Genomic DNA, 13,871 nt, shown 5'->3' on the forward strand with positions numbered 1-13,871 from the left:
TTTATTATTATAATTTTTTAATTGTGTGCATTGTGGACATTGTAGACAAATTAAAACAGCGAGACTATAAAAGAGAGAAAATAATAAATAAAATAAAAAACAATTTATTTGTATAGTGTTAATTTTCTTTTTATATAAAGTTTTTAATTTAACTTTTCTTTTTTTATTTAATCGATTTAAAGTTCTTAGTCTTTACTCAGGCAGTAACTAACTGTGTGCACTGTCATGGTTTTGAGGTTTTGAGGCAGTAACTCTTCACTGTCTGCTGTGTCATGTTTAGAAACACCAATAGAGAAAAACAGCGCAGTCATGAAATCACAGTTCACACTCAGGACACCCACAACACAGGAACATTTCAACTTTATAAGACATACGACAACATACGTTTCAACACACTTTCTAACTTTACAACCCTATAAACAAACTGATTCAAGCAACTTGTGTCATGCTGGTCACAATGTGGATTTGGTTTATCATTGCTTAGTCATGCGAAACTGCTGAGATTTCTCAGTGTGGGGAAAACCGCCCAGTCACGGTTAGTGTAAGCATGTGGAACTGCCTCATCATTTTCACTTCCCTTCTCGCTACATCTAGTGACTGACACAGAGGAAGGGGAGCGTATAAAAATGAAGTGAGGCGGTCAGGGAAATCACAGCCACAGCGAGCACTGAGAAGGCGACACAGCACCATAGATCTACTGCAAGAAACACAGCACAAGTAAGACCATGTCAAAACTTCTTTAATATCCAGTACAGGGCACATGCTGACATTTGACAACAAATATCTGTCGTTTTAGGAATGCAATCCACGAAAAGCAACCCAAGAGATGCCACTGGCAGGTAAAATGCTTTTTATTTTCATAAACCACATCATAGCAATTATGAATGCGAAGCAGATGTAAAGTTAGTGGATGTTGAAGTGCTAGATCTACTTCTTAGCAGAAGCTTATTTGTTCGGTTGACTGCTGATGAGGGATTGACTGTGGCATGTTTTCTCCACAGTGATCTGTCTGACCAAATAAAAGCAGCCACCAAAGACAGTCATGTCAGAGCTGAGAACACACAACTGATGCTCAACTACCAGAAAGGACAGATCACGCAAACACAGTATAAGGTAAACCTACAGAAAATCAATTAATGGTACTGCAGCTGTTAGATGAACTACATATCAAACTACTCAAGTAATGTTTTTAAGAAATGTTTTAGAACATATAAATATGAACTAACAAAAAGATCATGGCAGTACTTTGTAAGTACCTAAGGGTCCTAAATATACCATGGTAATATAGTAACTAATATAGTGTTCAGCGCTATGGCTTATATATCAAACTAACTGCCATAGTAATACCATCTAAGGGCTAATAACTGATTATTATGATTGATTATTAATCAATTTACTGGATAAAAATAGAACACATTATATTTATAATTAGCCTATATTGTAAAAAAACATTTTAGTGAGTTAAGAATGATGCTGAAAATTCAGCTTTGAGCAGAGGGATAAATTACATTTTTAAACATATTATTTTAAATTGTAAGAATGTAATCTTGTGGTTTTTTACTGTATTTTCGCTCAAATATATGCAGCCTTGGTGAACTTGACTTGTCAAAAACATAATTTTTTTTTTAATAAATCTTACCAAGTCCGAACTTGGTACTTTTTATATTGAGGGGGAAAATACTTTGTACTATTACATAATATTATTATTATTATTATTATTATTATTATTATTGAGTTTCTTCTGTTGATCAAAAAAGATATTTTTAATATTGTTGGTAACCAAACAGTTTCTGGTAGCCATTGACTTCCATGCTACAGATTTTTCAGTAAATGATGATACATTTTTCTCTTTTTTGTTTTTATTAACTATCCCTGAAGACGTCTGAAGTACAGCCACAGTATATTTTTGAGTACTAAAAGCTAACTCTAAGTATGTAAATGTATGTGTTTCCAGCTCCTGCTGTGTTCTCTTTATGAGATCTACAGAGCGCTGGAGGAAGAGCTGGACAGGAACGCCGCTCATCCTGCGGTTCAGCCCATCTACTTCCCTCAGGAGCTGGCCAGACTGGAGTCTCTGGAGCTGGACCTGGAGCACTTCTTCGGACCCCACTGGAGGAAGAGAGTAACAGTGCCTGCCGCCACTCACAGATACACCCAGAGACTGAGAGAGGCGAGTCTGGGAACGATCTCTTTAAGGAAATGAAATTGCATTTACATTCCATTCTGATTCTAACTCGGTGCTCTCTGTTCCCCTTTAGATTGGCAAGAACAGCCCGGATCTCCTGGTGGCTCATGCATATACGCGCTATCTTGGTGATTTGTCAGGAGGACAAGTGCTGGGCAAAATTACCCAGAAATCTTTGGGACTGAGTGGCAACAAGGGAATTCTGTTCTTCTCGTTTCCTGGAGTGTCGAGCCCCAACAGATTCAAGCAGCTGTACAGGAGCAGAATGAACAGCATTGAGTTAACAGAGCAGCAGAGACAGGAAGTGCTGGACGAGGCCACTAGAGCTTTTGAGTTCAACATCGAGGTGAGCAATGACATATTACACTTACTTAGAAGAAATTAATACTTTTATGTAGCAAGGATGCATTAGTTTGATCAGAAATCACAGTTACATTGCAAAAGATATACATTTCAAATAAATGCTGTTGTTTTGAACTTTCTATTCATCAGATAATTCAGAAAAACAGAATACCAGTTTCCAAAAAAATATGAAGCAGCACAACTGTTTTCAACATTAATAATAATCATGCAAAATGTTTCTTGAGCAGCAAATCATCATATTAGAATGATTTCATGTGACTCTGAAGACTGGAGTAATGATGATGAAAACTCAGCTTTGAAATCACTTGAATAAATTAAGTTTTAAAATATATTCAAATAGAAACGTTATTTTAAATTGTAAGAATATGCACAGTATTACTGTATTTTTTGATCAAATAAATAGTCTTGGTAAACTTGACTTGTCAAAAACTTTTTTTTTTTTCTTTTTTAAATCTTACACATAAAAAACAAAAGAGATGTATAGAAAAAGAAGAGGTGAGACTTTAAAGGTTGACGTAATATTTGTATTCGTCATTTCAAACAGGTTTTTGATGATCTTCAGAAAATGCTGAGCATCACAGGGGAAGCTTCAAGTGAGTTTCTAGACATACAAATCATTTAATGCTTTGAAACAGTAAATATACATGATAGTAATGCTATTTTGTTTTTGTTTAGGTGACAAAGGAAATAATGCCGCAACCAAAACCTTCTCCAGCTCTCCAGTGCTGCAGTTCGCATTGGGTGTGGGAATCACTTTGGCAACTGTTGGAATGGGAGTTTATGCTTTTTAATCACATTTTTCGACCACTTTTTAACATCTTAATACTATGACGAGGTCAAATCTACAGGCTAATCTTTTAAAAACACTAATCATGGATATTATAAAACATGCACCCAGTAATAAATCAGATGCATCAAGTAATTTTAAAAAAGTGAATTCTCAAATAGATTTAGAAAACAAGTATCATGTTAACACTCTCAGATTTTTAAAAAGCACCTTTGCCTTTGTAACTGCTTTCGATGTATTTCTGTGAAATGCAATAAAGCTATTTTTTACATTCAACACTGATTTGTCTTTTTTTGTTAAGAGACACACAAAGATAATTTCTTAAATGCTTTATTATGTTTCCATACAAAACATGAGCATCTCTTTACTTTGACACAGACCTGACAATTAAATGAGATTTTCCACTGAAAAACCACATCAAGACAGTAAAGCATACTGTCACAATGGTAACACACTCGATTCATACCAAGCTTTGACAGAGCAAGATGAGAATCATTTCTCTATGTACAATAAATCTGAATTGTATATCATTTTTCATCTGCCCATCAGATCTCAGGTTCTGCTGACAGAACAATGTGACAAACACAATCACACAACATGTGTCTACTTGACCCTGTAGAGAACCTTCCTCTGCATGCGGTGCTGCACTTCACCCCTCCTCATCATCAGATGAAGGACTTTGTGAATGGCGTGTTCTGGATATTTCTGTTCAGAGAAGAGGAGAAAAGCATTTTATTGATGATGTAATCACACATATACACAACGTATCAACTAAAAGAGTGATTTGAGGAGTTCGCCAGGCTGTGACCAGCTCTGTGAGCTCTAACTGACCTGTTTGGTGAAGTCCTGTATGATGCTGTGTTCGGACACCTGGGAGCCGATGGCGAAGCGTCTCTTCAGCTGCTTTTCTATGCGAGAGATCAGCTCCTGATCCGCCTGAGTGGTAAACCCTTCAACACCTACAATCATACAGCACTGCTACATCAGACTCTCCACAGACTTTTACACAGGCTAGAAAGTGCAGGGCTGGTTTTCTATGATGTACTGAACATTGTTGCTACAAATGTCAGAGTTTTAAATGTGACTTGTATTCATTTTGCTGGCTAACATAATTAAGGATTTGTCAACTTGGGAGAATGATTCGAGATAAGCTAGAAATAAAGAAAAAAATAAATAAATAAAATAAACATCTATTCATGAACTTAGAGTCAACATGCAGTTATATTACCCTAATATGATTATTTGCATCTTGTAAATAAAATTATGAATACTCTGACCCACTACCTTTTAGATATTATATATATATATATATATATATGAAAACTGTTGAAAAACAAAGAAAAATACTTGGTAATTAATTTTTAACAGTAACATTTTAATGTCTATTTCTGGCTATATATATATATATATATATATATATATATATATATACAGTGATGGGCAGTAGCGTCGCTACAAGTAGTGTAGTTTAACTACATTTCTTAGTAGCGTGGTGGTAGCGTCGCTGCTTTCTTAATCAAATAGCTTTTCAGTAGCTAAGCTCTTTTTTTGATCAAGTAGCGTGGTAGCGTCAACAAAAGCTGACATTACATTATCCAAAGCATTTCTGAAACTCAAGCTCAAATCGGAAATATAACTGCTAATGAACACTGATCCTGGACCAGTAAAAGTGACGCCACCACCACTAAACCCTCGTAACGTCATTGGCTCCTCAAACTGTCAGTCAAACCTCATTATTCTTCCCGCCTCTCTCGTGAAATGTGCGGCGCGCAGTTTGGAGGATCTTAGTTTGTTTGCAGTATGAAGGTAAATAAAATAACTGTTGATTGAATAAGTACAGCGTTCTCTTTACTCAAGAAACACTATATTTATAAAGGCTAATGTTTTTTGTATTTGAGGAGCGGAGAAGAGTGTCTTAGCATTTGTTGTGAAGTCACAGTCAGATAGCTTGTGAGAAGCGCTGAATCTTTTATAATATGATACTTTGGCCAAATAACAGAAGAAAACTGAGCGCCCACATAGCGACAGAAAACTGTACAACCTGCAAGTTCATGATGCCCGTAGATGCCTTCGAATGTGGCGTTAATGACTAAAAACTTAGTATTTAAACTTGATTTTGGTGAAACGTTAATAATATAATGAATGACACATGCAACGATGCAAATAAACGTGCCTAAGTTATTTGTAGGCCTATACATCTGTACAGTAAGATTTCATTAATGTTAGCTAATGTAACTAACATGAACGTACGATGAACAATACATTTATTACAGTTTTTATTCATCTTTGTTAATGAAAATAGAGTCGTTCATTTGTAGTTCATGTTAGTTCACAGTGCATTAATTAATGACAACACAGTTTGATTTTAATAATGCATTAGTAAATGTTGAAAGTATTGTTCATTCTTAGTTCGCGTTACCTACACTAGTTAACTAATGTTAACTAATGAACCTTATTGTGAAGGGTTACCATTTACATTTAGTCATTTAGCAGACACTTTTATCCAAAGCAACTTACACATGAGCACAAAGGAAGAAATCAAAATCAACAAAAGAGCAATGATATATAAGTGCTATAAAAAGTCTCAGTTAGCTTAAAGCAGTACACGTAGCAAGGTTTTTTTTTTTTTTAATTTAGAGGCCTTTTTTGCTTTTGTTAATTGTATAATAAATAAAAAGAAAAAGATAGAATACAAAAAGATTAGACAAGCAAGTGTTTTTTTTTTTTTTTTTTTTTTTTTTTAAGAAAACAAGCAGTTAGGTAAATAAATAGTTTTTTAGAGTGCAAGTCTTTTATTTCTTGATTCTCGAAGATGGTTAAGACTGATTTTTGCTGCCAAACTGATTTGGAACAGCTGTTGAATAAACAACTTAGCTGAACTATTACGCCTGTCTATCTGCTTGACTGACAGTTGTATTGATCACTGAGAGAGCATTGACTTGGTATGATGTTGGTTCAATATAAAATCTTTTTTTTAAAAATAGCTTAGATGTAGTAAACTACTTTTGCCGTGTTGTTGTAGCTTAGTTTGCTACATTTCACAGGACTGTAGCTTTAGTGTAGTGAAGCTTCATTTAATGAAGAGTAACTGTTACTGAATCAAAATAAAACACACAATAAAAAACAAAAACACACTACATATGTATGTATGTGTATATATATATATATATATATATATATATATATATATATATATATATATATATATATATATATATATATATATATATATATATATATATATATCTATAACAGTTTATTGCTTTAACTACAATGAACTAGTTTTATACTATCCAAAAAAAAAATTAACCCATATTAAAAATGACCAATAAACACTTATTATCAATACACATTACACGTATGATAATTTTTTTTTTTTATATTTACATTTTTGGCAATATATTTGTAAAAAATTTACATTGATACGTTAAACTTTTTTTTAATTAAATGATTTATACATACACACATATACATATATTAGTGCTGTCAAACAATTAATCATGATTAATCACATACAAAATAAAGGTTTTTTGTTACATATTATATGTTCGTGTACTGTGTTTATTTATTATGTATTTATAATATACACACACATACAGTATATATTTGAAAATATTTACATGTATATACATTTATATATTTATTTATTACATTTTATATTATAAATAATATATAATATAAGTAAACATAGCATATTTTTCTTAAATATATACATGCATGTGTTTGTATTTATATATGCATAATAAATATACACACTACAAACTCATATATTATATAAACAAAACTTTTATTTTGGATGTGATTAATCGTGATTAATTATTTGACAGCACTAATATACACACATACATACATATATATATACACATATACACACATATACATATATACACACACACACTTTCTTTTTTTTCAAAATAAATTATATTGTTTTTGATTTAATAAATTGAGTTGGCAATCAATCAAACTGATTAAGATTACTTCAAGCGGCACTTCTAGTCCTCCATTAGGAATCTACTGTGATTAGAAACACTGCATTTATTCCCGGCCTGAAAGACCAACACACTCACCGGAGAGACTGCCGGACAGAGCTGCGTCCAGCGTGGACACCTGGAAGAGTCGCAGAGCCTCGTCCACCTCTTCCTCTCCAGCGATGGGCTGCAGCTTCATCTTAGCCAGAGACTCTGCAATGCGCACCACGGCCTCAAGCTGCCTGCAGGACAACAGACCACCAGCTAGTTAACATCAAGTATACACTCTAAATAAATACATAACTACATGCAGGATGTAGTATGAGTAAAGGCAGGTGTCATAACAGTGAATAGAGTGCTCACCTGACAGTGATGGGGATGGACACACGTCTGTCAGTCTCTCGCTCGTGTTCCTTCGCTCCGCTCCTCATCACCACGTATCTGTTCTTCAGTTTCTCTGCGGCCGCCGCAGACAGACGCGGTCCACATTTCCTGTGTGAGTCAATGCATTATTATTTTGAGATACAAATTCACACAGTGTTTATAGACTATGATCCAGACTTACGCTCTGCAGTAGGCCACGTATTTCTTCAGCGTGGCCAGAGGAATCTCTCCCTCGACACCCTCTGTCTGCGTCTGAGCGCTCAGGTGAACGTTCATCACGTGCCGGGCCAACGTCTAAAGAAAAACACACGGGCTTGTGCATTAGTTCATGTAAAATCTAACTCTTCAATGGAATGTGTAAGCAGTGGTTGTTTTGTGCACCCACCATGTCTCGCTGTTGGTCATGATGGTCTTTGATGATGAAGATCATGTCAAATCGAGACAGAATAGTGGGCATGAAGTCGATATTGTCCTCTCCTTTTGTATCATCCCAGCGGCCAAACACAGAGTTAGCAGCGGCCAATACAGAGCAGCGGGAGTTCAGAGTGGTGGTGATGCCAGCTTGAGGTGAACACACAAGCGTTAATCAAAGAACTTAATCAGTCTAATGAGAACATAAGCTGAAGAAATTGTGGATTTCTATTGGTTAATGCAATAAAGTGGAAATGCCTGGTACCTTTGCAATAGAAATGGTCTGCTGCTCCATGGCCTCATGGATGGCGACCCTGTCATCTTCTCTCATCTATCAAAAAAAATAAATAAAGAAAGCAATAGTTTAGCGCAAAGCCCAAAGCATTTCATAAGACTGCAAGAATGCGACACGTATGTTCTGGAAACCAGATTGCTTAGAAATCCCACCTTGTCAAACTCATCAATGCAGACCACTCCTCCATCAGCCAGCACCATGGCACCACCCTCCATGACGAAACCACGTGTGTTGGGGTCTCGCAGCACTGAGGCTGTCAAACCAGCTGCACTGCTGCCCTTACCAGACGTGTAGACCTAACAGAGACAATCACTTTAATGCAGACTCTCCATCACAGGAAACATTTATGTAAGTTGAAGAAAAAGCACATACACAATTGATCATTATATGATAACATAAAATTATAATCTTCCAAAACATACTGAATGTCAAACTAAATATTTAAATACACACACACAGACACAATTTAATACTATATTATATAAATATATAAAATTATGAGAAAAAATATATAGCATCCCCTATATTAAATATTCATAATACAATTTATGACATTTAATAATGATAAAATATTAAAAAATATAACCTATGCCACATTAAATGTAATCAACATTCTTATGCTACTTTGCCATAAATATATATTAGACATAAGTTTGTTTACATTTAATGTATCATGCATTATTTTTTAATATAATGCATGCCATTTTTTGAATGTCAAATTATATTACATAAATATGTAATAACATATGACATGCAATATTATCTCTCTATATACTGTATATATGTATGTGTGTATATTTATACACACACACACACTAAAAAAAAAAAATTATATACAACATTTTACAAAACATCTCTTTTTGTATTGCACGTATGAAGAAATTCATTCGAAAGGCATGAAGGCAAGAATATGACAGTCTTTGTCAGTTTTACCCCGATCGGAGAACATCTCTCCACAAACTTCAGCAACTGTGACTTGGCTGTGCCTGGATCTCCCAACATCAACAAGTTTATATCACCCCTGCGTGTCAAACCATCTGGCAACCTAACAAAAACAGTTCCACGCCGATTAGAAAGATGCCAAAAACACACAAGCTGGAAAGAGGAGGCAGTTTCTATGTTTACCTCTTTCTGGAGCCCCCAAACAGAAGGCACGCTATGGCTTTCTTCAGGTCGTCGCTACCGTAGATGGACGGGGCCAGAGAGCGAGCGAGGGAGTCATAGACGGAGGGAGAGGAAGCCAGAGCCCTCAACTCCTCTTCCTCCTGAGGAGACACTGAACCAGAGGCTCCACGGCCTGAAAGACGGTGAGAAGGACATGAGAATGGCTGAAGAGAGATGCTGTTTTCAACCAAAAAACACAAGTTTTGCCCCATGCTCACCTGCTCCTTCAGTATCCACTTCAATGCCGACAACACGCAGGTACGCTGATCGGATGCCCACACCTGCTCCCTTATCACGACCTTTGGCCTTGGTCTGCGCCACCTTCTTGATGGAGTAGATGCCCATGACAGTTACTCTGTTTCCTGGTACTACACGGTCGCATAAGTACCTGGGAATGGAAAAATGGCAAAAAATTAGGAGCTTGAAATCTCATGAATTGATTTTATTATTGGTGTCATGATTTAAAACGGATTTTTAATTTAGAATTAGATTTCAATTCAATATACAAAAACTACTGCTACAAAAAAAAACATTTCTGCAGGTTTTTGTTTTGAGCTTTTCATTTCTGGATTACAGTGTTCAATGTACACTGTGTCAAAATCAAATTTAATCATTACACTAAATTAGAAAAACAAGACATTATAGGCTATTACCAATCAAATGAAACCAGTATCGACAAAAGTCATCTTTGCAATGTCTACATCTGAAGTGGCGTTTAAGTAGATTTACTGTTTAATTCAGTCCAAAACTGGCATAAATGCATTTACAATATTACACTTAAATTAATAAATAAAATTGTTGTTTTTTTTTAAAATGAAAATCTATAATTTAACCAAATGAAATGACACATTAAATATACAACTAAAACGTCCACTAGGTGGCAGGAAAGATCCCTGTCTTAATGAATGATTCATTGAGGTTCACAAAGGTCAAATATGCATCTTAAAGTTCACGGAGTTCTTCAAAGAATATTTCACCTAAAATGAAACATGGGTCATCATTGACCCTCACGTCGTTCCAAACCTGTATGCATTTCTTTCTTTCTGCAGAACGCAACAGTTTTGTTTCCCATTGATTTCCACTGGATTGTTTGACCATACTGAACTGAAACTGTCTGGTTACTAACATTCTTCAAAATCACTTGCTTTGCAGTCCACAGAAGACAGACATACCAGCTTGGAATGACATGAGGCAAGTAATCATCTCTTTAGTCAAACCATTCATTCAAAACAGCTGATTCATTCAGAAAATAAGCAAGTAACTTGCTGAATTCGGAACCACATACTAACATGCTATTATTACTATTTCTGTCATAAAAAGACACAGTATAAATAGTTAGAACAGCATGCAGTTTCAAATTCAGCAAGTGTCTTTATGAATGTGAACAATCAAATGATTAGTTCAGATACGCTTGGAGATGCGCAATGGTTCTGCTCCAGCTTTGCTCAGAAACATTTTTAGTTGACATTGTAACTGCTGAATTCTATTCATAATGCAGTGAATGCATGCACTCAAGCCATAACATATACAAAACAGTTTACAGACCAAAAAAAAACACCTTTCTGCATCATGTGACAACTTGTACCTGTCGCAGTAGAGCTGCATGTGTCGTGGCATCTCTCCGTGTGGAACGGCATCAGGAGCTTCCTGCAGACGTAGAGTCTGGAAATCCACACACACGCATTTGTCCGGAATAATGAAATACGGATCCACGGGGCACTTGACACGGCCCGCCTGCTCACTGCGGGACAAAAGAACAACAACAACAACAACAACACATTTTTGGTATAAAAACATGCTTATACTCTGTATCAAGACTATATATGTTTGTTGTCATACTAGCATATACTGAATTAGTGCAACAGTATTTCTAAGCTGAATGAAGCAAGTATTTAGCAAAACACTAACGTGTTGCACTTGCGGGGCAGAGCGTAACCCTGCAGTCCCGGTGGCAGAGGAATGTTGCTGATAACTGCTCTGCATCCGCGGCACTGAAGACACACTTTGGTGGCTTTGGCCCTCACAGCCGTAGAGGATATGATAATACCGGGAATCTTCACGAGACGCGACACCTGCTCCGACTGCAAAAGATGATGGAGACAGGCAGAAAACACACTTATGAACTTAAATGTAGAAGTATGAACGTGGCGCAGCAAGGCACAAAAACACTTCAAGTTAGAAGTAGAGTAAAAACTATGGTGCTTTGCACCGTTTTAATTTCGAATGGTCTTGTTAATAGTTTATTTCCTCACCTTCAGGTTACGGATGGAGGCCGGGTGGGCGTCGCTCTTCAGCATGACCTGTATGTCCTGCACAGTCTCTTCTCCTAACGGCCGCGGACGTGTGACCTCATCAGCCACTTCCTGCGCTGCCTCCTCCAACTGTCAATCAATACAGGTATAATGTAACAAACAGCTGATGTTCAAGAGGCACTTATACATTTCATAAATATAATACAGCATGCTGGAATAAACCATAAATTATAATTGTTAATTGTATGCTGTAGACAAATCCAACACAGCTTCAGTAAGATTTCCAATATTTATATGGAAAGTTACTTTTGCAAGTCTGTCCTTACCAAAGGCAAGTTCTCAGTAGGCAGTTTGTACAGACAGTCTGACAGATCTTCATCAAAACTGGCCAAATCCTCCATCTCCACCTCAATCCAGTACTCTCCCAAAGTATAGTGCCTCTTGAGTTCATCTCTGGAGACCAAAAACACAATTAACAGTGTCCTAAAGTATTAAAACAATATAAACACAAAGATGTGAAACTACGTTAGGGAAAATCAACTCTTTAAAAAAAATCAATCACTTCCTCGCACAAACAAATCCTTTTATTTAAACAATTCAAAAACGATTTCTCGATTCGCTACTGCCATCTCTCACTTGCTCGCAGAATTCAATTCTTGTAGTTTAATATTTTCAGGGTTATGATGCACACCAGCAATTACGTGGGATAAACGTGTTGCGAAGACAACCCAACATGCTATGAATCGATTCAACCGAATCATTCAAAAGAACAGTGCGTTCGCGAATCGGACAGACGTTAAAGGCGAATCTGCGACAAATTTAACACAGGACAATGAAAAACAGTCTTGATCGGATATAATAATATCATAAACAATAGTCAATAGATTAACACAGACAAATTTTAGTGTACTAGTTATGCAAAACGTATTTCGTCACTGTGAAAAGAGAACCACCAGGACGCAAGAAAAACCTCTGATATGGCAATACCTGTATTTGTAGGTGAACCCAGTGCGATCGGTTCCGACTCTGAATTGTCTCAAAAACTCACGGAACTTCTTTTTGATCTGGCTGCGTTTCACGACCCCCTCATCGCCGATGCCTTCACCTCCTCCGAAACTGTCACTGTAATAAACTCCTGGATCATCAAACCCCGACATTCTGCTAATAATCTGACTCCTTGCAATAAACGATCCACAAAATATTACTTAAATACGAGCTGTCAATGCGAAGTTAAATATTGTTATAACGCTGTGTAGATCAGAAACAACAATGTGCCTCCCCACAACACGCGCGCTGGATTTCGCGGCAAAACCTCTAGACCTGCCTCGCGCTGAACTCAGACCCCACCCACATTCAATATTCCGACCCGCTTATTGGTCCACAAGGCGTTCTAACGAGGTACGTCACGAAAAAGGTGGCGCCAAAGTGGCGTACTGGCGGGAAACGCACCAAGCAAAGCGCAGCGACCGGAACTAGCTGTTCTGTTTGGCGCGGAATTTCAGCTTTTGTTGAACGGAGACTAGCAAGCTAACAGTTCTATCAACAAAATCTATTTTATATAAAAATAAATGTGAATAATTATAAACAGTTTCGTAAACAAGTGAACCCAAAACCAAGCTGACAAAAATAAAACTAAAATCAGATAAACAAGTGAACCCAAAACCAAGCTGACACACAGACTGCTAAAGTCAGATATGAAATAAAAGTAGCTTAAAACTTGAACTGTGTTGTCAGGAAAAGAGTTTTACTTGTAAATTTCAATACCTAAATTACATAACTTAATTACATTATATAACTTTTAGACATTTAGATTACTTTCACATTTTAGCGGTTGCATGAATTGTTTCTTGATTGCTTGACTTTTTGTCATTAAAAAGGTCTGTAATAGGCTGTTGTGACATATAATGTCAGTTTTCAATTGTGAAAATATGCCCCCTGTTGGCATGTTGTTGGATAAATTGTTTGTATGGACATTGCACTGCACAGATGGACTTTTTGTTTATTCAACTTCAAGATTAAGGTCTGATTTTATACAGCTGTATGAGAGACAGAGAATATTTCA

At 36.3% G+C, this 13,871-nt stretch overlaps 2 protein-coding genes across 2 annotated transcripts; one reads left to right on the forward strand and one right to left on the reverse strand.

Moving 5' to 3' along the window:
* Positions 1-574: 574 nt before the first annotated feature.
* hmox1a (heme oxygenase 1a) lies at positions 575-3,611 on the forward strand. The gene is made up of 7 exons (XM_042720795.1): positions 575-717; positions 797-839; positions 1,002-1,113; positions 1,955-2,170; positions 2,259-2,531; positions 3,093-3,141; positions 3,224-3,611. The coding sequence occupies exons 2-7, from the start codon at positions 799-801 to the stop codon at positions 3,337-3,339; spliced, it is 807 nt and encodes a 268-aa protein (XP_042576729.1). The 5' UTR covers positions 575-717; positions 797-798; the 3' UTR covers positions 3,340-3,611.
* A 38-nt stretch (positions 3,612-3,649) lies between these two features.
* Positions 3,650-13,128, reverse strand: mcm5 (minichromosome maintenance complex component 5). Its single transcript, XM_042720794.1, has 16 exons — positions 12,797-13,128; positions 12,136-12,262; positions 11,810-11,938; positions 11,466-11,638; positions 11,143-11,298; positions 9,776-9,945; positions 9,519-9,690; positions 9,327-9,438; positions 8,546-8,689; positions 8,364-8,429; positions 8,073-8,249; positions 7,869-7,981; positions 7,667-7,795; positions 7,403-7,545; positions 4,167-4,294; positions 3,650-4,040 (listed from the first exon to the last, which is right to left on the reverse strand). The coding sequence occupies exons 1-16, from the start codon at positions 12,964-12,966 to the stop codon at positions 3,939-3,941; spliced, it is 2,211 nt and encodes a 736-aa protein (XP_042576728.1). The 5' UTR covers positions 12,967-13,128; the 3' UTR covers positions 3,650-3,938.
* Between the last annotated feature and the right edge of the window lie 743 nt (positions 13,129-13,871).

Source organism: Cyprinus carpio, chromosome B3 (genome assembly GCF_018340385.1).
Source record: "Cyprinus carpio isolate SPL01 chromosome B3, ASM1834038v1, whole genome shotgun sequence".
In the NCBI taxonomy this organism is placed as follows: Eukaryota; Metazoa; Chordata; class Actinopteri; order Cypriniformes; family Cyprinidae; genus Cyprinus; species Cyprinus carpio.